The sequence below is a fragment of the Bombina bombina genome, chromosome 1 (genome assembly GCF_027579735.1).
Source record: "Bombina bombina isolate aBomBom1 chromosome 1, aBomBom1.pri, whole genome shotgun sequence".
Classification (NCBI taxonomy): Eukaryota; Metazoa; Chordata; class Amphibia; order Anura; family Bombinatoridae; genus Bombina; species Bombina bombina.
This window is the reverse complement of record NC_069499.1, coordinates 338,477,082-338,503,049: the sequence shown is the minus strand read 5'-3', so window position 1 is coordinate 338,503,049 and position 25,968 is coordinate 338,477,082. Positions and strand designations below refer to the sequence as shown.

The 25,968-nt window shown below is 40.5% G+C and overlaps 1 protein-coding gene across 2 annotated transcripts in view; it reads left to right on the top strand.

Annotated features, from left to right (window-relative positions):
* Positions 1 to 25,968, top strand: part of TMBIM1 (transmembrane BAX inhibitor motif containing 1) — a 249,393-nt gene that overhangs the window by 132,395 nt on the left and 91,030 nt on the right. For both annotated transcript variants that reach the window (XM_053698127.1, XM_053698125.1), the window contains exons 8-9: positions 8,115 to 8,152; positions 22,114 to 22,201. In XM_053698127.1, coding sequence (XP_053554102.1) covers positions 8,115 to 8,152; positions 22,114 to 22,201 — 126 coding nt within the window. The remainder of the gene's footprint in view (positions 1 to 8,114; positions 8,153 to 22,113; positions 22,202 to 25,968) is intronic.

Sequence of the window (25,968 nt, the reverse complement as noted above, 5' to 3'; positions counted from 1 at the left end):
TCGTTCTGCCGTGGGCAGCCTGAGGTGCTCAGCGCGGCTTACGCTGCAGGCAAATAAAGGAACTTTCAGCATGAACTATTTCTCCTGTTAAGTGTAGTCAGTCCACGGGTCATCATTACTTATGGGATATTAACTCCTCCCCAACAGGAAGTGCAAGAGGATCACCCAAGCAGAGCTGCTATATAGCTCCTCCCCTCTACGTCACACCCAGTCATTCTCTTGCACCCAACTAATAGATAGGATGTGTGAGAGGACTGTGGTGATTATACTTAGTTTTTATATCTTCAATCAAAAGTTTATTTTAAACAGCACCGGAGTGTGTTGTTTCTTCTCAGGCAGAATTTGAAGAAGAATCTACCTGAGTTTTGTATGATCTTAGCGGACGTAACTAAGATTCATTTTGCTGTTCTCGGCCATTCTGAGGAGTGAGGTAAACTTCAGATCAGGGGACAGCGGGCAGGTTCACCTGCAAAGAGGTATGTTGCAGTATATTATTTTCTAAGGAATGGAATTGACTGAGAAAATACTGCCAATACCGATATAATGTAAGTTCAGCCTTAAATGCAGTAGTAGCAACTGGTATCAGGCTGATATGTATATATGTTTACACTTCAGTATTCTGGGGAATGGCACTTCACTGGGACAATACTGTATGCATATAACTTTTAGCCTAACTTGCAGTGTGAACGACTAGCAGCAGGCTTTTTAATGACATTTCATATAATTAGATTTTAAACGTTTGCTGGCATGTTAAATCGTTTAATTATCTGAGGTACTTGGTGAAAAATAGTTTTGGGCGTTATTTTCCACATGGCTATCGTTTATTTTAAATTAAAAACAGTTTCACTGAACTTCCCTCACTGTTGTGTGTGAGTGGGAGGGGCCTATTTTGGCGCTTTTGCTACGCATTAGAAATTCAGTCACAAGTCTGTTTTCTCTCCCTGCATGATCCGGAACGTCTCTACAAACTTATTTTGATGGAGGTAATCACTCACAGCAGACCTGTGAGATTGTGCTTTGACTGTGATAAAAAACGCTTATATTTTAAATGTTATACGTTTTTTCTGATATTAAGGGTTAGTCATCCATTGCTAATGAGTGCAATCCTTTGCTAATTTTATGCTTTACCGGGAAAAATTTGTTTTTTATAACTAATCCGGTTCATTGTTATTCAACTGTCATAGTTTTTTCTGTGCTTCTTAAAGGCACAGTACGTTTTACATATTACTTGTAAATTTAGTTGAAAGGTATTTCCAAGCTTGCTAGTCTAATTGCTAGTTTGTTAAACATGTCTGACTCAGAGGAATATCTCTGTGCTATATGTGTAAAAGCCAAGGTGGAGCCCAATAGAAATTTATGTACTAATTGCATTGATGCTACTTTAAATAAAAGTCAATCTGTACATGTTGAACATCATTCACCAGACAACGAGGGGGAAGTTATGTCGACTAACTTGCCTCACGTGTCAGTACCTGCATCTCCCGCTCGGGAGGTGCGTGATATTGTAACGCCAAGTACATCAGGGCGGCCATTACAAATCACTCTACAGGACATGGCTAATGTTATGACTGAAGTTTTGTCTAAATTGCCAGAACTTAGGGGTAAGCGAGATCACTCTGGGGTGAGAACAGAGTGTGCTGATAATACTAGGGCCATGTCAGATACTGCGTCACAATTTGCAGAACATGAGGACGGAGAGCTTCATTCTGCGGGTGACGGATCTGATCCAAATAGACCGGATTCAGACATTTCAAATTTTAAGTTTTAACTAGAAAACCTCCGTGTACTGCTAGGGGAGGTATTAGCGGCTCTGAATGATTGTAACACCGTTGCAATCCCAGAGAAATTATGTAGGCTGGATAGATACTATGCGGTACCGGCGTGTACTGACGTCTTTCCTATACCTAAGAGGCTTACAGAGATTATTACCAAGGAGTGGGATAGGCCCGGTGTACCCTTTTCCCCCCCTCCTATATTTAGAAAAATGTTTCCAATAGACTCCACCACACGGGACTTATGGCAGACGGTCCCTAAGGTGGAGGGAGCAGTTTCTACTCTGGCTAAGCGTACCACTATCCCGGTGGAGGATAGCTGTGCCTTTTCAGATCCAATGGATAAAAAGTTAGAGGGTTACCTTAAGAAAATGTTTGTTCAACAAGGTTTTATATTGCAACCCCTTGCATGTATTGCGCCTGTCACGGCTGCGGCCGCATTTTGGTTCGAGTCTCTGGAAGAGACCCTTGACTCAGCGCCAATAGATGAGATTTCAAACAAGCTTAAAACCCTTAAGCTAGCTAATTCTTTTATTTCTGATGCCGTAGTACATTTTACTAAACTTACGGCTAAGAATTCCGGATTCGCCATTCAGGCACGCAGAGCACTGTGGCTAAAATCCTGGTCAGCTGATGTTACTTCTAAATCTAAATTACTTAACATACCTTTCAAGGGGCAGACCTTATTCGGGCCCGGTTTGAAAGAAATTATCGCTGATATTACAGGAGGTAAAGGCCATGCCCTGCCTCAAGACAGAGCCAAACCTAGGGCTAGACAGTCTAATTTTCGTGCCTTTCGTAACTTCAAGGCAGGAGCAGCATCAACTTCCTCTGCTCCAAAACAGGAAGGAGCTGTTGCTCGCTACAGACAAGGCTGGAAACCTAACCAGACCTGGAACAAGGGCAAGCAGGCCAGAAAACCTGCTGCTGCCCCTAAGACAGCATGAATTAAGGGCCCCCGATCCGGGAACGGATCTAGTGGGGGGCAGACTTTCTCTCTTCGCCCAGGCTTGGGCAAGAGATGTCCAGGATCCCTGGGCGTTAGAGATCATATCTCAGGGATATCTTCTGGACTTCAAAGCCTCTCCCCCAAAAGGGAGATTTCATCTTTCAAGGTTGTCAACAAACCAGATAAAGAAAGAGGCGTTTCTACGCTGTGTACAAGATCTTTTACTAATGGGAGTAATCCATCCGGTTCCGCGGTCGGAACACGGACAAGGGTTTTACTCAAATCTGTGGTTCCCAAGAAAGAAGGAACCTTCAGACCAATCTTGGATTTAAAGATCCTAAACAAATTCCTAAGAGTTCCATCGTTCAAAATGGAAACTATTCGGACAATCTTACCCATGATCCAAAAGGGTCAGTACATGACCACAGTGGATTTAAAGGATGCCTACCTTCACATACCGATTCACAAAGATCATTACCGGTATCTAAGGTTTGCCTTCCTAGACAGGCATTACCGGTTTGTAGCTCTTCCATTCGGGTTGGCTACGGCTCCAAGAATCTTCACAAAGGTTCTGGGCTCTCTTCTGGCGGTACTAAGACCGCGAGGAATTTCGGTGGCTCCGTACCTAGACGACATTCTGATACAAGCGTCAAGCTTTCAAACTGCCAAGTCTCATACAGAGTTAGTACTGGCATTTCTAAGGTCGCATGGGTGGAAGGTGAACGAAAAGAAGAGTTCTCTCTTACCACTCACAAGAGTTCCCTTCTTGGGGACTCTTATAGATTCTGTAGAAATGAAGATTTACCTGACAGAAGACAGGTTAACAAAGCTTCAAAATGCTTGCCGTGTCCTTCATTCCATTCAACACCCGTCAGTGGCTCAATGCATGGAGGTAATCAGCTTAATGGTAGCGGCAATGGACATAGTACCCTTTGCACGCCTGCATCTCAGACCGCTGCAATTGTGCATGCTAAGTCAGTGGAATGGGGATTACTCAGATTTGTCCCCTACTCTGAATCTGGATCAAGAGACCAGAAATTCTCTTCTATGGTGGCTTTCTCGGCCGCATCTGTCCAGGGGGATGCCCTTCAGCAGGCCAGACTGGACAATTGTAACAACAGACGCCAGCCTACTAGGTTGGGGCGCTGTCTGGAATTCCCTGAAGGCTCAGGGATCATGGACTCAGGAGGAGAGTCTCCTTCCAATAAACATTCTGGAATTGAGAGCAGTTCTCAATGCCCTTCTGGCTTGGCCTCAGTTAACAACTCGGAGGTTCATCAGGTTTCAGTCGGACAACATCACGACTGTAGCTTACATCATCCATCAAGGAGGGACAAGAAGCTCCCTAGCGATGATGGAAGTATCAAAGATAATTCGCTGGGCAGAGTCTCACTCTTGCCACCTGTCAGCGATCCACATTCCAGGAATGGAGAACTGGGAGGCGGATTTCCTAAGTCGTCAGACTTTTCATCCGGGGGAGTGGGAACTTCATCCGGAGGTCTTTGCCCAAATACTTCAACGTTGGGGCAAACCAGATATAGATCTCATGGCGTCTCGCCAGAACGTCAAGCTTCCTTGTTACGGGTCCAGGTCCAGGGACCCGGGAGCGGTCCTGGTAGATGCTTTGACAGCACCTTGGACCTTCGGGATGGCTTATGTGTTTCCACCCTTCCCGATGCTTCCTCGATTGATTGCCAGGATCAAACAGGAGAGAGCATCGGTGATTCTAATAGCGCCTGCGTGGCCACGCAGGACCTGGTATGCAGATCTAGTGGACATGTCATCCTGTCCACCTTGGTCTCTGCCTCTGAGACAGGACCTTCTGATTCAGGGTCCTTTCAAACATCAAAATCTAATTTCTCTGAAGCTGACTGCTTGGAGATTGAACGCTTGATTTTATCAAAGCGTGGATTTTCGGAGTCAGTAATTGATACCTTAATACAGGCTAGGAAACCTGTTACCAGAAAGATTTACCATAAAATATGGCGTAAATACTTACATTGGTGCAAATCCAAGAGTTACTCATGGAGTAAGGTTAGGATTCCTAGGATATTGTCTTTTCTACAAGAAGGTTTAGAAAAGGGTTTATCTGCTAGTTCCTTAAAGGGACAGATCTCAGCTCTGTCCATTCTTTTACACAAACGTCTGTCAGAGGTTCCAGACGTTCAGGCTTTGGCCAGGATTAAGCCTGTGTTTAAAACTGTTGCTCCACCATGGAGCTTAAATTTAGTTCTTAACGTTTTACAGGGTGTTCCGTTTGAACCCCTTCATTCCATTGATATCAAATTGTTATCTTGGAAAGTTCTGTTTTTAATGGCTATTTCCTCGGCTCGAAGAGTCTCTGAGTTATCGGCCTTACATTGTGATTCTCCTTATCTGATTTTTCATTCAGACAAGGTAGTTCTGCGTACTAAACCTGGGTTCTTACCTAAGGTAGTCACTAATAGGAATATCAATCAAGAGATTGTTGTTCCATCATTGTGTCCTAACCCTTCTTCAAAGAAGGAACGACTTCTACACAATCTGGATGTAGTCCGTGCCCTGAAATTTTATTTACAGGCAACTAAAGATTTTCGCCAAACTTCTTCCCTGTTTGTCGTTTATTCTGGACAGAGGAGAGGTCAAAAAGCTTCTGCTACCTCTCTCTCTTTCTGGCTTCGCAGCATAATACGTTTAGCCTATGAGACTGCTGGACAGCAGCCTCCTGAAAGAATTACAGCTCATTCCACTAGAGCTGTGGCTTCCACTTGGGCCTTTAAGAATGAGGCCTCTGTTGAACAGATTTGCAAGGCTGCAACTTGGTCTTCTCTTCATACTTTTTCCAAATTTTCCAAATTTGACACTTTTGCTTCTTCGGAGGCTGTTTTTGGGAGAGAGGTTCTTCAGGCAGTGGTTCCTTCCGTATAAAGATCCTGCCTGTCCCTCCCGTCATCCGTGTACTTTAGCTTTGGTATTGGTATCCCATAAGTAATGATGACCCGTGGACTGACTACACTTAACAGGAGAAAACATAATTTATGCTTACCTGTTAAATTCCTTTCTCCTGTAGTGTAGTCAGTCCACGGCCCGCCCTGTTTTTTATGGCAGGTCTAAATTTTAAATTAAACTCCAGTCACCACTGCACCCTATAGTTTCTCCTTTCTCGTTTGGTTCTCGGTCGAATGACTGGGTGTGACATAGAGGGGAGAAGCTATATAGCAGCTCTGCTTGGGTGATCCTCTTGCACTTCCTGTTGGGGAGGAGTTAATATCCCATAAGTAATGATGACCCGTGGACTGACTACACTACAGGAGAAAGGAATTTATCAGGTAAGCATAAATTATGTTTTTATACTTCATTACTGAAAGTCCCCTTTATTTGTAGCACTGGTAAATCCTATCGTTTCAAACATAAACATACTAACCATTGTTCTTAACATATACCACCTGTGCAGACTTTTGCAAAAAAACCAATATTTTTGTGCTCCATTTGCAGACTTTCATAATCTTTGGTCTCAAATTCTGAGAACTGGATGTGCACACTGCAGACTTAAAGTGAATGTAAAGTTTCATCAAGTAGTGCCCAGTTTTTAAAATACTATTAAAAACAGGGGCACTTTCATTGATGAAACTTTACATTGCACCATATTTGTTGAAATACTTACCTCTTCATCTTGAAAGCTACTCCAGTGGCTTGCGATGGGCTGGCGAAGCGCTGGAGCGGCTTTCAAGACGAAGAGGTAAGTATTTCTACAAACATGGTACAATGTAAAGTTTCATCAATGAAAGTGCCCCTGTTTTTAATAGTATTTTTAAAAACGGGCACTACTTGATGAAACTTTACATTCACTTTAATAAGCTTAACCCTGCTATATATCTCCCTGACTGGCCTCGGCTAAGAAGAAAGCCAAAACAAATAAGTTACAGAAACAAGTCTAGATTGGCTATAGTGGTGGGTGGGGTTGACCAGTGAAAATAACTCCAGTAAACAAAGTGTTAATGCATTAAAAAATGGCACATTAATTTAAAGGTGCATAATACTCATATGCTAAATTACTTGAAAGTGATGCAGCATAACTAAAAAGCTGACATGAAAATATCACAATAGAGTAAGTGCTTTGTGAACAGTTATACTTCAGCTGCTGTCCAGCTGTGGGTTGAAAAGAAAAACAAAATCAGCATCAGCAGAGGTCATGCTTTGCTTTGCTGTGATCTCATGAGATTTCACTGAAATCTTGTGAGATTTCATAGTAAACTTCCTTAAACTGAATAGGAAAATAACATGACTGTGCCTACACATGACAGATGCACACTTCTTTGCAAATCCTGGGACTAGCATCCTGATTGGCTGTTTAAAGCCTCTTTACAGTGAGGTGTGAATACTTAGGAAAATTTGAGGTATAATATCTTCCTTTTTTACATAGAGATGTTCAGGTGATATTTTCTAATCAACTTTTTACACCAATGCTGCATCACTTTAAAGTGCTTCAACATTTGGGTATCATGCCCCTTTAATGAGCTTCATGTGTTAAGCAGCTCTTGAGGGGCTGGGCCTGCTAACTGTAAGGTAAAAAGTAGAGGTCATACAACCTACTTCTGTCACGCAAGAGCAGGAAGCGGCATTGATTGTGCAATAGTACATCTGGGCAGCGGATGTACACTGTCTGCTGCCTGTTAGTTGTAATGCGGGCAGACAGGTTCCCAAGCATAGTGCATGTTAATCTTGTAATCAAAAAGTTTTTTTCTGTCCCTATAAAGCTATAAAGGCTTTTACAAACGTTTTCTATGAAGATATTTTGCTGATATAAACTATTCTTCTTTTTTTTAAACTCCCTTCAATAATTCTTTAATTGTATCACGTATTAGACTAATATAACTAACGGTTTCACTATTTGAGCTCCTGAATGTCTTTTTCAAAGATTAACTGTGTCCTAATTGATACATTAATATGGGAGGTGCCTGTTCATTTCATCCACTATTCACTGAATGTATAAAGTAGTTTCACTTTGTCTTAAACATATTAAACAATGGTTACCATCATGAAGAAAAAATTGAGTTTAATGTCCTTTTAACTTCTCATAAATTAGCTGTGCACATAAATCTGTATGTTACTGTGCCGCCTTGTGATGTGTTTATGTAGTGATACTTATTTTAGCAAAAAAAAAAACATTAGGATAGCCTGTAATAGTTTTTTGTTACTGGTTTGATTTTTATATCATGAAAGTGTTTGTCTGTGTGGTAAATATGGGTTTGTTTTTTTCTGTTGTAAAAAGCTGGTGCAATTCCTAGAAGTCTGTGGGAAGGAAGCTCTCCTAGAGCAGTAGTATGGGGTTTGGCTAGCTCTGTGATTCTGCTTGCCAAGTGTTCATATTCCTGTTTCTTGTAGATTATTTACTTTTTTTTTCTTTCTTCTAGACCCTTGCAATGTCCTTAATGACTGGAACAATTGCTAGGTAAGATATAGTTCTCTCAGTTAATAATAGACATGAATTCAGATTTGATAAAAAACCACTAATTTTTAATGGGTTCAAACAAATCCTCTTTACATCACATGAGAGGATGATATGGAAACTCCTTTTTTTCTCTCTCTCTTCCCTCTCTCTTTCTCTATTTCTTCTAGCATTTTCATTGTCGGTTGATTGATTCCTGCGTCAGCCAACAAGTATGTAAGCTTCACTTTTGTTCTTGGCCAATCCTGACCCTATAAAAAGCCATCTTATCTTTGCCTTCCTACCTCGCACTTACCAGGTGAGACCCCCTTTCCCTAGGGAACATGGACAGAAAAATACCACACACCCTTTAATCAGTTGAAAGTGACTGTTTTCCTCAGGCCATTACTAGTTCTGTCCATCATAGAATGGGCAGAGCTTGGCCACCTTTCTCGTGTCAAGGTGGAGGTACGCTGCTTCTTCCCATTTCTGACTTTTCTTTTGTTCCCCTGGTAGATAGGGGGGGGTATATGGTGAGAATACTACAATGAAGGCAACCTCAGCAGCGCTCCCATTAGTATTAGAAAGTTGTTAAAATTGCATGTACTTTATGGTCAAATCATTGGGAACCAGATGGAGCCTCTAAAGTGAATTTGCTGAATCCACGTTTTGAACCACCATTGCTGTTTCTGAAACTGCTTGATGACCTGATAGCAAAAAGAACTGTAAGAAAGAATTTTTTCTTCTTCTATTGTTGAGGTCATCTGCATTATTTTCTCTTCTATATAAACTTTTTGTTGTCAAGCATGGAAACAAGCAACAGTGTCTGGAGGAAATTTTGGATCTACTAAAAATACTTAAAAATAAATAAATGAGTAACTGAACCTTGGGACCAGATAATTCCTGTCTAATGTTTAGAGATAGTTGATCACAGATCGGAGGGGGCGGGGGTGATTTTGCAAGATACCTCCAGCTCCTCATTTTGTACAAACCTCAATTCGTCAGGAACATTCCAAGCAATATGCTCTTCTTCAGTATGTCAATCAGCTGCTACAAGCCAATGTCATTCAAGAGATAGCTGCAGTTCAGAATCAGGGGCTTCCTGGTAAAAAAGAAAGATGGGATCTGGAGACCAGTGTTGAATTTAAAGGGACAGTCAAGTCCAAAAAAAACTTTAATGATTTAAATAGGGAATGTAATTTTAAACAACTTTCCAATTTACTTTTATCACAAATTTTGCTTTGTTCCCTTGGTATTCTTAGTTGAAAGCTAAACCTAGGAGGTTTATATGCTAATTTCTTAGACCTTGAAGACTGCCTCTAATCTGAAGGCATTTTGACCACTAGAGGGCATTAGTTCATGTGTATTATATAGATTACATTGAGCTCATGCACGTGAAGTTACCCTGGAGATGGCACTGATTGGCTAAAATGCAAGTCTGTCAAAAGAACTGAAATAAGGGGGCAGTTTGCAGAGGCATAGATACATGGTAATCACAGAGGTAGAAGGTGTATTTCTATAACATTGTTATGCAAAACTGGGGAATGGGTAATAAAGGTATTATCTTTCTTTTTAAACAACAAAAATTCTTGTGTTGACTGTCCCTTTAAGAGCCCTCAATTATTTTCTGCAAACAGAAAAATTCAAGATGGAGTCTCTTCTCACAGTGATGTTTCTGATTCCACAAGGATTCTATCTGGTTTCAATAGACCTAGAAAATGCCTATTTTTATGTTCCATTGTTCCAGTCTCTAACATTAGCTATGGCCACTTTCAGTTTTTGGTCTTGCCTTTCTGCATGTTCAATGAAAACTTACCAAAGTCCTAGCCCTTCTAGTGCAGGTGTCTCAAACTGGCAGCCTGCGGGCCATTTGCAGCCATCTTATCAGTTTAATGCAGCCCTCCAGTTGTTAGTTTAAATTTAATTAAATCCAGCTTTAATCATGCCCCGAAATCTGATCAGAAGAGCGAAAACTACATTTCCTGATAAACACTGCATGAAGCAGCCAATAATAGCAGACGTTTACATCATAAGGAGGCCGGAAGCTGGTCATGCACAACACTGTGAGGTGGGATCTAGGGAGCAGCAGAGAGCAACCTATGAAATTTACAAAACAAAATTATCTAGATGGACTGATGCTTATCTCCAAGACTCTGTCAGGGTATACACTGCCAACTTCCTCAAAGCAAATGTAGCTCACTAGCAAAGCTGCCAGGCTTCTAGCAGCAAGAACTGAGTTTTACATGACTGAGATATATTAAAGATATAGAGAACTTAAAATATTGTTCAGTTTCTTTTTTAAAAGAAAAAAAAAAAAAAGTGGCCCCAAAGAAGAAGACCACTAGGTCAGTGGCCCCTTACTAATTTAAGATTGAGTCCCCTACTTTAGTGGCTGAAATTCAGAAATAGGGAATATTTAATGTTGTTAAAGTGACAGTAATTTCTGCAGTTTTAAAAACTCTAGGATTTACCATAAGTAAAGATAAAGGTAAGCTTAATTCATTAGTTTAAAAAAAAAAATGATGAATGGGAACCTTTCATTTTGACGCCGCTTCAGCACTATCCTCACAGCATAGTTTTTTTCAATTAGGTGACATTTCCACCTCTTAGCCAATAGTCATACTTGTCCTTTGGCATTATGCCATAGGCTATCACGGCCATTGACTAAGAGGTGGAAATGTCACTTCATTGCAAAAGTGAGCTGTGCCACAGGCGGCTGGAGGCATTTAGGTTAGTGCTGGAGCCGCAGTGAAATAAAGGTACCTATTTATCATTTTTCAGATGAATGAAGGTCACCTTTTATTTTTAGTGAATGTAGGGGGCGCTGTACAGATAAAATATCTTTCTTCTGTTATGTGTGATCAGTCCACGGGTCATCATTACTTCTGGGATATAACTCCTCCCCAACAGGAAATGCAAGAGGATTCACCCAGCAGAGCTGCATATAGCTCCTCCCCTCTACGTCAGTCCCAGTCATTCTCTTGCACCCAACGACTAGATAGGATGTGTGAGAGGACTATGGTGATTATACTTAGTTTTTATGACTTCAATCAAAAGTTTGTTATTTTACAATAGCACCGGAGCGTGTTATTACTTCTCTGGCAGAGTTTGAGGAAGAATCTACCAGAGTTTTTTACTATGATTTTAACCGGAGTAGTTAAGATCATATTGCTGTTCTCGGCCATCTGAGGGAGGTAAAAGCTTCAGATCAGGGGACAGCGGGCAGATGAATCTGCATTGAGGTATGTTGCAGTTTTTATTTTCTGAATGGAATTGATGAGAAAATCCTGCCATACCGTTATAATGACATGTATGTATACACTTCAGTATTCCGGGGATGGTATTTCACCGGAACTACTCTGTTAAAAGTCACTAATCCTTTTAATAAGTATTTATCATGTTAAACGTTTTTGCTGGAATGTAGAATCGTTTACATTTCTGAGGTACTGAGTGAATAAATATTTGGGCATTATTTTCCACTTGGCAGTTGTTTGGTTTTAATTGTGACAGTTTCGTTTCTCTTCACTGCTGTGTGTGAGGGGGAGGGGCCGTTTTTGGCGCTCTTTGCTACGCATCAAAAAATTCAAGTCAGTTACTCTTATATTTCCTGCATGATCCGGTTCATCTCTGACAGATCTCAGGGGTCTTCAAACTTCTTTGGAGGGAGGTAGATTCTCTCAGCAGAGCTGTGAGAATTTTATATTGACTGTGAATAAAAACGTTGCTCTGTAATTTTTATGTCAAATTTAATTATTGTTATTTTACTAATGGGAACAAACCTTTACTAAAAGTTGTGTTGTTTTAAAGTTTGATGCTATAACTGTTTTTCAGTTCATTATTTCAACTGTCATTTAATCGTTTAGTACCTCTTTGAGGCACAGTACGTTTTTGCTAAAAAAGATTATAACCAAGTTGCAAGTTTATTGCTAGTGTGTTAAACATGTCTGACTCAGAGGAAGATATCTGTGTCATTTGTTCCAATGCCAAGGTGGAGCCCAATAGAAATTTATGTACTAACTGTATTGATGCTACTTTAAATAAAAGTCAATCTGTACAATGTGAACAAATTTCACCAAACAGCGAGGGGAGAGTTATGCCGACTAACTCGCCTCACGCGGCAGTACCTGCATCTCCCGCCCGGGAGGTGCGTGATATTATGGCGCCTAGTACATCTGGGCGGCCATTACAGATAACATTACAAGATATGGCTACTGTTATGACTGAAGTTTTGTCTAAATTACCAGAACTAAGAGGCAAGCGTGATCACTCTGGGGTGAGAACAGAGTGCGCTGACAATACTAGGGCCATGTCTGATACTGCGTCACAGCTTGCAGAGCATGAGGACGGAGAGCTTCATTCTGTGGGTGACGGTTCTGATCCAAACAGATTGGATTCAGATATTTCAAATTTTAAATTTAAATTGGAGAACCTCCGTGTATTACTAGGGGAGGTCTTAGCAGCTCTCAATGATTGTAACACCGTTGCAATACCAGAGAAACTGTGTAGGTTGGATAAATACTTTGCGGTACCGGCGAGTACTGACGTTTTTCCTATACCTAAGAGACTAACTGAAATTGTTACTAAGGAGTGGGATAGACCCGGTGTGCCGTTCTCACCCCCTCCAATATTTAGAAAGATGTTTCCAATAGACGCCACCACTCGGGACTTATGGCAAACGGTCCCTAAGGTGGAGGGAGCAGTTTCTACTTTAGCTAAGCGTACCACTATCCCGGTGGAGGATAGCTGTGCCTTTTCAGATCCAATGGATAAAAAATTAGAGGGTTACCTTAAGAAAATGTTTGTTCAACAAGGTTTTATATTGCAACCCCTTGCATGTATCGCGCCGATTACGGCTGCGGCAGCATTTTGGATTGAGTCTCTGGAAGAGAACCTTAGTTCATCTACGCTAGACGACATTACGGACAGGCTTAGAGTCCTTAAACTAGCTAATTCATTCATTTCGGAGGCCGTAGTACATTTAACCAAACTTACGGCTAAGAACTCAGGATTCGCCATACAGGCACGTAGGGCGCTGTGGCTAAAATCCTGGTCAGCTGATGTTACTTCTAAGTCCAAATTACTTAATATACCTTTCAAGGGGCAGTCTTTATTTGGGCCCGGTTTGAAAGAAATTATCGCTGACATTACAGGAGGTAAGGGCCACGCCCTACCTCAAGACAAAGCCAAAGCTAAGGCTAGACAGTCTAATTTTCGTCCCTTTCGGAATTTCAAAACAGGAGCAGCATCAACCTCCACTGCACCAAAACAGGAGGGAGCTGTGGCTCGTTACAGGCAAGGCTGGAAGCCTAACCAGTCCTGGAACAAGAGCAAGCAGGCCAGGAAACCTGCTGCTGCCCCAAAGACAGCATGAACCGAGAGCCCCCGATCCGGGATCGGATCTAGTGGGGGGCAGACTTTCTCTCTTCGCCCAGGCCTGGGCAAGAGATGTTCAGGATCCCTGGGCGCTAGAGATCATATCTCAGGGATACCTTCTAGACTTCAAATTATCTCCCCCAAGAGGGAGATTTCATCTGTCAAGGTTGTCAACAAACCAGATAAAGAAAGAAGCGTTTCTACGCTGTGTACAAGATCTGTTATTAATGGGAGTGATCCATCCGGTTCCGCGGTCGGAACAAGGACAAGGGTTCTACTCAAACCTGTTTGTGGTTCCCAAAAAAGAGGGAACTTTCAGGCCAATCTTAGATTTAAAGATTCTAAACAAATTCCTAAGAGTTCCATCGTTCAAAATGGAAACTATTCGGACAATCTTACCCATGATCCAAAAGGGTCAGTACATGACCACAGTGGATTTAAAAGATGCTTACCTTCACATACCGATTCACAAAGATCATCACCGGTATCTAAGGTTTGCCTTCTTAGACAGGCACTACCAGTTTGTAGCTCTTCCATTCGGATTGGCTACGGCTCCAAGAATCTTCACAAAGGTTCTGGGTGCCCTTCTGGCGGTACTAAGACCGCGAGGGATTTCGGTAGCTCCGTACCTAGACGACATTCTAATACAAGCTTCAAGCTTTCAAACTGCCAAGTCTCATACAGAGTTAGTTCTGGCATTTCTAAGGTCGCATGGATGGAAAGTGAACGAAAAGAAGAGTTCTCTTTTTCCTCTCACAAGAGTTCCATTCTTGGGGACTCTTATAGATTCTGTAGAAATGAAGATTTACCTGACAGAAGACAGGTTAACAAAGCTTCAAAATGCATGCCGTGTCCTTCATTCCATTCAACACCCGTCAGTAGCTCAATGCATGGAGGTGATCGGCTTAATGGTAGCGGCAATGGACATAGTACCTTTTGCACGCCTACACCTCAGACCGCTGCAATTGTGCATGCTAAGTCAGTGGAATGGGGATTACTCAGATTTGTCCCCTACTCTGAATCTGAATCAAGAGACCAGAAATTCTCTTCTATGGTGGCTTTATCGGCCACACCTGTCCAGGGGGATGCCATTCAGCAGACCAGACTGGACAATTGTAACAACAGACGCCAGCCTACTAGGTTGGGGCGCTGTCTGGAATTCTCTGAAGGCTCAGGGACTATGGAATCAGGAGGAGAGTCTCCTTCCAATAAACATTCTGGAATTGAGAGCAGTTCTCAATGCCCTTCTGGCTTGGCCCCAATTAACAACTCGGGGGTTCATCAGGTTTCAGTCGGACAACATCACGACTGTAGCTTACATCAACCATCAGGGAGGGACAAGAAGCTCCCTAGCAATGATGGAAGTATCAAAGATAATTCGCTGGGCAGAGTCTCACTCTTGCCACCTGTCAGCAATCCACATCCCGGGAGTGGAGAACTGGGAGGCGGATTTCTTGAGTCGCCAGACTTTTCATCCGGGGGAGTGGGAACTTCATCCGGAGGTCTTTGCCCAAATACTTCGACGTTGGGGCAAACCAGAGATAGATCTCATGGCGTCTCGCCAGAACGCCAAACTTCCTCACTACGGGTCCAGATCCAGGGATCCGGGAGCGGTTCTGATAGATGCTTTGACAGCACCTTGGAACTTCGGGATGGCTTATGTGTTTCCACCCTTCCCGCTGCTTCCTCGATTGATTGCCAAAATCAAACAGGAGAGAGCATCAGTGATTCTAATAGCGCCTGCATGGCCACGCAGGACTTGGTTTGCAGATCTAGTGGACATGTCATCCTGTCCGCCTTGGTCTCTACCTCTAAGACAGGACCTTCTGATACAGGGTCCATTCAAACATCAAAATCTAACTTCTCTGAAGCTGACTGCTTGGAAATTGAACGCTTGATTTTATCAAAACGTGGTTTTTCTGAGTCGGTTATTGATACCCTGATACAGGCTAGGAAGCCTGTTACCAGAAGGATTTACCATAAAATATGGCGTAAATACCTATACTGGTGCGAATCCAAAGGTTACTCCTGGAGTAAGGTTAGGATCGCTAGGATATTGTCCTTTCTACAAGAAGGTTTAGAAAAGGGTTTATCAGCTAGTTCATTAAAGGGACAGATTTCAGCTCTGTCCATCTTGTTACACAGGCGTCTGTCAGAAAATCCAGACGTCCAGACCTTTTGTCAGGCTTTAGCTAGGATCAAGCCTGTGTTTAAAGCTGTTGCTCCGCCATGGAGTTTAAACTTAGTTCTTAACGTTTTACAGGGTGTTCCGTTTGAACCCCTTCATTCCATTGATATAAAGTTGTTATCTTGGAAAGTTCTGTTTTTAATGGCTATTTCCTCGGCTCGAAGAGTCTCTGAGTTATCAGCCTTACATTGTGATTCTCCTTATCTGATTTTTCACTCAGACAAGGTAGTTCTGCGTACTAAACCTGGGTTCTTACCTAAGGTAGTCACTAACAGGAATATCAATCAAGAGATTGTTGTTCCATCCTTGTGTCCAAATCCTTCTTCAAAGAAGGAACGTCTTCTACACAATTTGGATGTAGTTCGTGCCCTCAAGTTCTACTTGCAGGCAACTAAAGATTTTCGCCAAACTTCTTCCCTGTTTGTCGTTTATTCTGGACAGAGGAGAGGTCAAAAAGCTTCTGCTACCTCTCTCTCTTTTTGGCTTCGTAGCATAATACGTTTAGCCTATGAGACTGCTGGACAGCAGCCTCCTGAAAGAATTACAGCTCACTCCACTAGAGCTGTGGCTTCCACTTGGGCCTTTAAGAATGAGGCCTCGGTTGAACAGATTTGCAAGGCTGCAACTTGGTCTTCGCTTCATACTTTTTCCAAATTTTACAAATTTGACACTTTTGCTTCTTCGGAGGCTATTTTTGGGAGAAAGGTTCTTCAGGCAGTGGTTCCTTCTGTATAATGAGCCTGCCTATCCCTCCCGTCATCCGTGTACTTTTGCTTTGGTATTGGTATCCCAGAAGTAATGATGACCCGTGGACTGATCACACATAACAGAAGAAAACATAATTTATGCTTACCTGATAAATTCCTTTCTTCTGTTGTGTGATCAGTCCACGGCCCGCCCTGTTTTAAGGCAGGTAAATATCTTTTAAATTATACTCCAGTCACCACTTCACCCTTGGTTACTCCTTTCTCGTTGATTCTTGGTCGAATGACTGGGACTGACGTAGAGGGGAGGAGCTATATGCAGCTCTGCTGGGTGAATCCTCTTGCATTTCCTGTTGGGGAGGAGTTATATCCCAGAAGTAATGATGACCCGTGGACTGATCACACAACAGAAGAAAGGAATTTATCAGGTAAGCATAAATTATGTTATGTAGATATGTTTACAATCTAACACTATATTATTGTGTGGTAAATTATATACAACATTTACAGATATAGTACAAGGCTGTGGAATTCTCAAACATAAAATTCAAAAGAAATCCAAATGATTTATGAAGTCCTTCATATATTAGTTCTTAAATCTTGGCTGCACTTCTCCTCCCAAAAAGGATCTGGTGATCCCATCAGGTACTGCAAATTCTTCAAGAGTACCATTGAATGATCAAATGAAACAAAAGTCTAATTCATAATACAAATCACTTTTTTGGATGTCTGGTTTGATATACTCAAGGGAACAATGTCATTGCCTTCATAGAGGTTTTCCAGTCTGTTGTCATTTCTCCTGCATGCAAATACCTGTCAGCCACACTTTGGATGACATTTCAAGGTATAATGATTTTTCAACTATGCATATTGTTAGAATGGCAAGGTTGAGGATGGTGGTTTCATATTGTATTTCCAAAACAACCAAATTTGATAGGAGTCATGGCTGGAGTGTGATTTGTCAGCAGCAACAAGCTCAAAGTAGATAGTCTCACCCTCAATCAAGTCTTCCAGTAAAAGGTTTATAGATAACCACAGTCTTTCAAGCACTCAAGGCATGCCAACATCTTATTCAGAATTGTACCATCAAGATTATCTCAGACGATGGAACTACAGTGGCTAATATCAAATTTCAGGGAAGAATGAAAAAGTATAGCTGCTTTTCATGCTGTGTCTCCCATATTTCAGGGGGGCTCAAAAGCATCTTTTTCGTCTGACAGCAGCTCATCTTCCAGACAGTTTAATTCTGCAAGCAGATTTCTCAGGTACAGTATTATCAACAGAATGGCAGCTTCATATAGTGATTGTTCTCAAAATTGCCAAGATGTGGGGTAAGCCGGAAGTAAACATGATGGCTACTAAATACAACTGCATTATCAGCCAGCTTTTCAGCTGCTTTCAAAATCCTGGAACCATAGGGGTAGATGTCTTCACTTATCAGTGGGAGTTTAATCTTGGGTATGTCTTTCCTCCAATAGCTCTCATCCCATGACTTAAAGGGACAGTCAGCACCAGAATATTTGTTGTTTTAAAAGATAGATAATCCATTAATTATCAATTCCCCAGTTTTGCATAACCAACACAGTTATAATTATACACGTTTTACCTCTGTAATTACCTTGTATCTAAGCCTCAGCAGACTGCCCCCTTATTTCAGTTCTTTTGACAGACTTGCATTTTAGCCAATCAGAACTGTCTTCATGGTAAATTCACGTGCATGAGCTCAATGTGAACTAAAGCCCTCTAGTGGTGAAAAACTATCAAAATGCATTTAGATTAGAGGCGGCCTTCAAGGTCTAAGAAATTAGCATATGAACCTCCTAGGTTTAGCTTTCAACTAAGAATACCAAGAGAACAAAGCAAAATTGGTGATAAAAGTATATTGGAAAGTTGTTTAAAATTGCATGCCCTATTTGAAACATGAAAGTTTTTTTGGACTTGACTGTCCCTTTAACAGAATCTGGAGTGATAGAGGGAAATTCATAGTTATCCTACATTTTTGACCACAAAGACAGTGGTTTCCTGTCCTTCAGCAGTGACTGGCAATGGCCTGAAAGCAAACAGAAACCTTTTAACTGGTAAAAGGGGTGTGGTATTTTTTTGTCCATGCCCTCTAGGTAAAGGGGGTCTCACCTGCTAAAGTTATATAGGAGAAAGGCCAATATATAGACTTTATTTTTATTTGTTATTTATAGACATTTTTTTTGCTGGCTTGTAGTAGTAGCACTAGCTACTACTTTAACTTTATAAAAATGATGTGCAACAAGTGCTGCTGATTGGATCAGTGGCAGGTTCCGCTCCGGACCAGAAGTTTTTTACGGGTTACGGGGCACTTCTTCTTTGTTAAACACACAGTTTGTGTACAGTCCTTAAAATTATATTCTGTTGTAATGAATTTGAGCATGTAATTTTTTTTATTTTTTTAACTATGATGGCCCTCTAAGTTTAACCTATTGTTCAGTAGACTTGTGCGCAGCAAAAAAATTGTTTCAGTTCATTTCGGACCGATTCAGATGTTTTGGAATTTCGTTTTCGTATTCGAATAAATTTGGATGTATTCGGTTCGGATTCAATTCGGAAGTTCGGTATGTGTTGGGATGTGCTGTGTATTAGACTAGTATTATGTACTGTAATATTAGGTTTAACCCATAGCACAGTGATATAACCTAATATACTGTACAATACTATTGTAATTGTGATTAGTCCATGGCCATCCGAATGTAACTAATAAATCCGAACTAATTCGGATTTATTCGTTAGTTTCGTTGCTACAGTAATTTGGAAATTCAAATTGATCCGAAGCTCCGAATTTGACAAATTCGTCCGAATTTCCATTCGGAACGAAACAAAATGCACATGTCTATTGTTCAGCTGCTCTTCTGCTGACCTGAAGATGTCCCCAAAAGAAATAAGGGGTTAGTGAAATTCCAGTTACAAACAATGTTGTTAAAATTCATCAGAACCAAATGACCCCAGGAGCTAATTTAGGACAAAACAAAATAATTTTTTATTCATGACAAATGATTCATCCAAAACAGATTTGTGCGTGCGCGCACATGTCTAGTGAATAACGTATAGCAAAATGTTTTGATGCATCTCCTAGTACAGTGATTTGCAACCTTTTTTTTGCCGTGGCACACTTTTTTACATTAAAAAAATCCTGTGGCACACCACCATCCCAAAATTTTATAAAACCACACATTGTAGCCTAATACAGGATATGTATATACAGTGTGTGTGTATATGTGTGTGTGTATATATATATATATATATATATATATATATATATATATATATACTGTACTGTGCTGTCATGCCATGCCTCCTACAAACTATACATGACATATTGACATTCATTCACAAACAATCATAATGATTGTCTGTGAATGAATGTCAATGTCATGGTTGTAAATGATGCCTGATGAGCCTGTCACATACCTCCCAATATTTCAACATTTGAAAGAGGGACACCCCCGCACTGTTGTCAGTCTGCCGCGGCACACCTGAGGATCTCTCACGGCACACTGGTTGAAAAACACTGTCCTAGTATATCAGTACAGTTGTCTCAAAAAGATACTGTCTACCATTATTCACTGCACAAAAAAGTTGAACCATTACTGTATTGCCCTAAGATGATTAGATTGGGAAATGTGAAAATATGGGCTAGTATCCAGATTTCTAAGTCTGGTCATAACCATTACAAAAAAATAGGAGTTCTGCAACATAATCGACAGACTAAAACTTTAAAAATGAAGATCAAAACACTTAAATGGACAGTAAAGTAAATATTAAAATTTCATGATATATATCATTCAATTATCAACTGCTTCCTAGTCTACATGACATTATCAAATTTGTTCTCTTAGTATCCTTTGTTGATTAGAAACAGGTAGGCTCAGGAGAAGCTAAGGAGCCGCATTGCACTGCTAGGAGCTAGCTGGTGATTGGTGGCTCCACATATGCCTCATAAAATGAGCTCACCAGATGTGTTCAGCTAGCTCCCAGTAGTGCAATGCTGCTCCTTAGCTTACTCCTTAACAAAGGAGACCAAGATTAGAAAGCAAATTTAATATTGGAAGTAAATTGAAAAGTTGTTTAAACCTTCATGAGTGATGTGATTTTAAATTTTGTCTTTACTGTTCCTTTAACCCATTAACAAGATGTTTGCAGTGGCTCTGCCCTTGGCTGTTAGCAATCCATTCTCAGTGCTGTTGGCGCAAGACTGCGCTATTTCTGCATGCCTCAGGAGTGAGTAAGTGCAGAAATAGGGTATTGGAGGACACCCCAGGATAGCAATTGCAGGGACAGGGTGTCCCAGTTATCCCATGCATGTCAACGGGTGCCTCCATTCATGAGATATAGACGCTACGATCAGGGATGCACAAAAAGAGGCTCATGGTTATGTGAACAGTCAGTGATCACAAGTCAAAACTGACAAGCCATTGTTTAACAATGGCTTGTCTTGGCTCCTCCCCTTCTGTTCTGAACACGTAAAGTGTAAAATTAATCTCAAGTGTTTTCTTATGTTTTTTTTTTTTTTTTTTTTAAATCGATTTTATTTTACTCCTAAATTTATTGTTCTGCTCTTAGCGATAAAAGGTTTAAACATAATGTGTCAAAATACCTCTAGATAAACATCCTGGGTGTCTAAATTCTGCAAATCTATACGTCTGTGTAGCAGTTTTGAATTGGGCGAGTGCTATTAAGTTTACAGCCTAAGCATAGCAAGTTTTAGCGTTAAACCAATAATTAAATCTTTGTAGTTATTGGCCTATATTTGTTATAAATTGCGTAGAAACGTAGATATATGGGGTATTTCTAAAATCAGGACAACATGATTTAATTTATTTGGATGTATTTTTCTTTAGCTACTCTAGTTTAGTAGCAATGGTTTTAAAGACAACTGCAAAAAATGCTTTTCCTCCCCCTAATTTTCTTTTATTATTAAATTCCTATTTATTTTTATTTTATAAACCCATATAGGGCATCACTAAAAAGGGGTGCTCTGACAAAATGTAGAAAGACTTTTGGCAGAAGGACATTTGGCAGACGGACATTTGGCCGACAGACATTTGGCTGACAGACAGAAAGCTAAAGAATGTTCCGATTTCGGCCGAGGGCAGATGCGTTACCAGAGTGCTCTGTTCTAATCACAGCCTCGGGCGCCGCAACTGCCTCTGGGAACCTTACCATGGGTCCTAGGCTGCACGTTTTGTAATTCTCTGTCTGGGAAACTATCTATCTATCTATCTATCAAATCTATCTATTTATCTATCAAATCTATCTATCTATCGTATCTATCAAATGTATCTATTGCATCTATTGATCTATCTATCTAATCTATGTATCTATCTATCAAATCTATCTATCTTGTGCCGGACTGTTATCTGACAGCCACTTGTGTTTCGGCCAAATGTCCGTCGGCCAAATGTCCGTCGGCCAAGTGTCCGTCGTCCAAGTGTCCGTCGGCCAAAAGTCCGGCCACGCTAAAAAGGCCTGTTTGTCTGTTACAAAACGGTGTATAATATGTATGGGTGCACTTAACAAGAGTCAATAGTGATCAAAAAATTCCAAAATTGCTTGTCATTTAAGCATGGAAGTTGGGAAATTAAGGGGTTAACGATAATTTTCTTTTAAAATCTGTTGAGTGTAGATACCAAGTGCCTGATGCTTCCCTGTGCTCCTGTCTAAACATCTCATCCCTTCTCTTTTCATTGCAGTTTTTATAGTACAAAAGCAGTCCTGATCTGTATGGGAATTACAGCAATAGTGGCCATAGCGGTCACCATCTTTTGCTTTCAAACAAGGGTAAGCTCTGCATTTTGCTGAAGTTAACTGTCCACTAAGTCTGCAGAATTTGAGTAATGTATTAAAATGATTGAAGTCAAATTAGATTTCTTTATCATAAAGAGGATATGAAAAAATCTCCCCATTCTTGCTGAATTAGTTCAGTTTTCTATGATAGACTGGAGCCTCTTACTGGATCCGTTGCTTAAAGGGATATGAAACTCCATTTTTTTTCTTTATTCAGATAGAGTATGCAATTTGAAATAGCTTTTTATTTTATTTCTATTATCTAATTTATTTTGAACTCTTTGTATCCTAGGTAGGCTCAGAAGCTACTAATTGGTGGCTGCACATATATGCCTCTTGTCATTGGCCTTCAGCTAATTACTGATCCTTCAACAAAGGATACCAAAAGAATGAATCAAATTAGATTATAGAAGTAAATTGGAAAGTTGTATAAAATTATGATTTATCTGAATCTTAAAAGAAAAATATGGGTTCCATGACCCTTAAAAGGAACATTAACTGCTGACTATGAATACAGTAGCTGGTTCCTACTCTGTGCTATTGTTTTCCCTCCTTTACCTGCATCTCTCTTTAACTCATTACAGAATCCAGTTGGTAAAGCTTTGCATTTTACTGAGAGCTGCCATCTTGTAGCACACGTATTGTTGCATCATGTGATCGGAGCAGTGCACTTTCACAGATCAGTGGGGTTACAGACTCTTTGACTGCTGTAGCTTTCACTTTAGTTTAGCTCACATAATAGAGTGGAAACGTTATATTTTTGCTGCTTTTTGTACAGTTTAAAAGTTACATAGCAAATATAAGCTCCAAGATTGCAGCACCCAGTGTGAAGACGCAAGATATTTATTGTCAACTTTGTTATTAGATGAATTTATGAAATATTTAAAGGGACACTGAACCCAAAATTCTTTCTTTCGTGATTTAAATAGAGCATGCAATTTTAAGCAACTATCTAATTTACTCCTATTGTCAATTTTTCTTCGTTCTCTTGCTATCTTTATTTGAAAAAGAAGGCATCTAAGCTATTTTTGTTTGGTTCAGGCGCTGGACAGCACTTGTTTATTGGTTGTTGATTTTATCCACCAATCAGCAAGAACAAGACAGGTTGTTCACCAAAAATGGTCCGGCATCTAAACTTACGTTCTTGCTTTTCAAATAAAGATACCAAGAGAATGAAGAAAATTTGACAATAGGAGTAAATTGGAAAGTTGCTTAAAATTTAATGCTCTATCGGAAAGAAAAAAATTGGATTCAGTGTCCCTTTAACACCGAGGCCTGTAGAGAGGGTTCAGGAACATTCACTATGTTATGTTAGTTACAGTATTCTTCAATGTTAAATTTATTTGATGAATATAAATATGTAAGTACAATTTACTGTGAGCATAATGCAGACACCGTTTAGTGATGTTTTGAATGAACTACATTTGTGTATACATATTGGCACATCTGAAGACCGATTACTACACCCATTTCTAATATACTATGTAAAATACTATGTTATTACATCACTTCAGAAAAAGTGGAAGGGGCAAATAAGCATACATTTTACTTTCAAAACTACATTGACATGGTTAGTATGCACATTACTATTTTATCATTTGTTTCACAAAGCACTGGGTTTAAAGGGACTCGAAGCTCAAATTTTTTCTTTCATGATTCAGATAGAGAATGCAATTTAAGGAACTTACTAATTTACTCCTATTATCAATTTTTATTCGTTCTCTTGCTATCTTTATTTAAAAAGCAGAAATGTGATGCATAGGAGCCAGCCCATTTTTGGTTGAGAACCTGGGTTATGCTTGCTTATTGGTGGGTAAATGTAAGCCTCCAATAAGCAAGTGCTATCCATGGTGCTGAACCTAAAATGGGCTGGCTGCTAAGATTTACATTCCTACTTTTAAAATAAAAATAGCAAGAGAACAAAGAAAAATTGATAATAGGAGTAAATTAGAAAGTTGCTTAAAATTTCATGATCTATCTGAATCAAAGAAAAAAATTGGGTTCAGTGTCCCTATAATACAAGAATCAGAACTAACCAGTCATAGAAGGTCTGCTTCATACTTATGGAGTGTCGCATTTTGCTCTAACTCATGCTTTTAAACTACTGAAAAGGATTAATTTAGTTTATGGTTGCACAGTGCAACCATTACAGGCAACGTGTGTGATATAACAAACTAATCCTAATCCTAATTTTATATATATTATATATTTTAACTCCATAGCATGCATTTGCCTTTTCCATCTAAAGGGGAGGATAGTCCACAGCTTCATTCATTACTTTTGGAAATTAAGAACCTGGCCACCAGGAGGAGCCAAAGACACTCCAGCCAAAGGCTTAAATACCTCCCCCACTCCCCTCATCCCCCAGTCATTCTTTGCCTTTCGTCACAGGAGGATGGCAGAGAAGTGCCGAAGATTCGGAGTAGTCTCTTCTGGACAGTAGTACTCTTTGGAATGGGGCTGGAGTTTTAAGTAGTTTTGTCAGCCTCTCAGTGAGAGCCTGGGTGAAAGTTAGAGTCCGGAGATGCAGGGAGAGTCTTTCTTCGAAAACTATACCGACTCATATTAACAGCTCCACAAGCAATCAGCGTTGACGAGTTTCGCTGCCTACTTTCTGTACTTAAGTCCATGTCAGGAGCGATGCTTTTACCTGTCACACTTGAAGGGCCGTGTTCCTGTTCCACGGCATAGATTCTGGTAAGATCGTTTCATTTTTTATACATACTGATAACACAGAAGACAGGGTCACAGTGTGCCACCTTTTATCTTATGGAATCAAGGGTTAATATTCCTGGTAAGGGGATTATTGAACAGGGGGGGTTTATACATGATATTATTTGTGTTATTGCTGCGTTATGTGCGAGATGAGGCTCTGGCAATGGTGGAACTTTCAGGTTAACTTCCGGGAGTATTTGCGTGGCCGGTTTTGGCACATTTTCTCCTAAGTGCAGGGCCGGTCCTGCGAGGCATCCCATGTGTGGCGGTCTCCACTTCCTCTGTTGATCAGAGGCGCAGGAGACAAATCGGTTTCTGTAGTCCGGGTCATAGGAGGTGGCCCCGGCCATTGGAGGTATAAAGGTGCCTGTTTATTAGGTTAATCTAGTCCATAATAAAAACGCAAGCTATGGAGGACTCTGACGCGTTAGAAGGTACTCCCTCTTTTTTTTTTTTTTTTTTTTAAATACTTTATTTTTCCAGTACCACATACAGTGACAAACGTTGTGAATTACATAACATATCATTCTGAGTACAATACTTGTCAAACAAAATCACTGCAATGGCACCATTATTTTTAATTTTCCACCTATCCACCCTCCTTCATAACATAACCCCTTCTCCTAACATCCAGTTCATCTTCATTGCTGAAAGAGATAGTAGTAGACACACAAATCTATTGAATTCTGCAACGTAAACATACCAGTATAATGCAACATGCATGTGTCAAAAGAATCAATTATCTTCTCCTCTCCCAGAGCTTACCTATTCTGTCTCAACCCCGGGCGCCACCCCAGGGTTCCCAGTGCCCTGAGCCCTGTAACACCTCAAGCAATTGTTATCATGTCTGAGCCACTACGTAAATAAGTTCCATTTCCCATGTAGTTGGGCGTTCAGTATAAACTCAGCGTCTTTGAATGGGTAAATGATCTGTTTCTGATGTGCTAGGTCTAGACTGTGAATAAAGGTTTCCCATTTGGTCACAAATTTTTTCGTTCTGCGCGTAATGTCCCCCTGAGTGTCAAGTTGTTCATATATCATTTGCT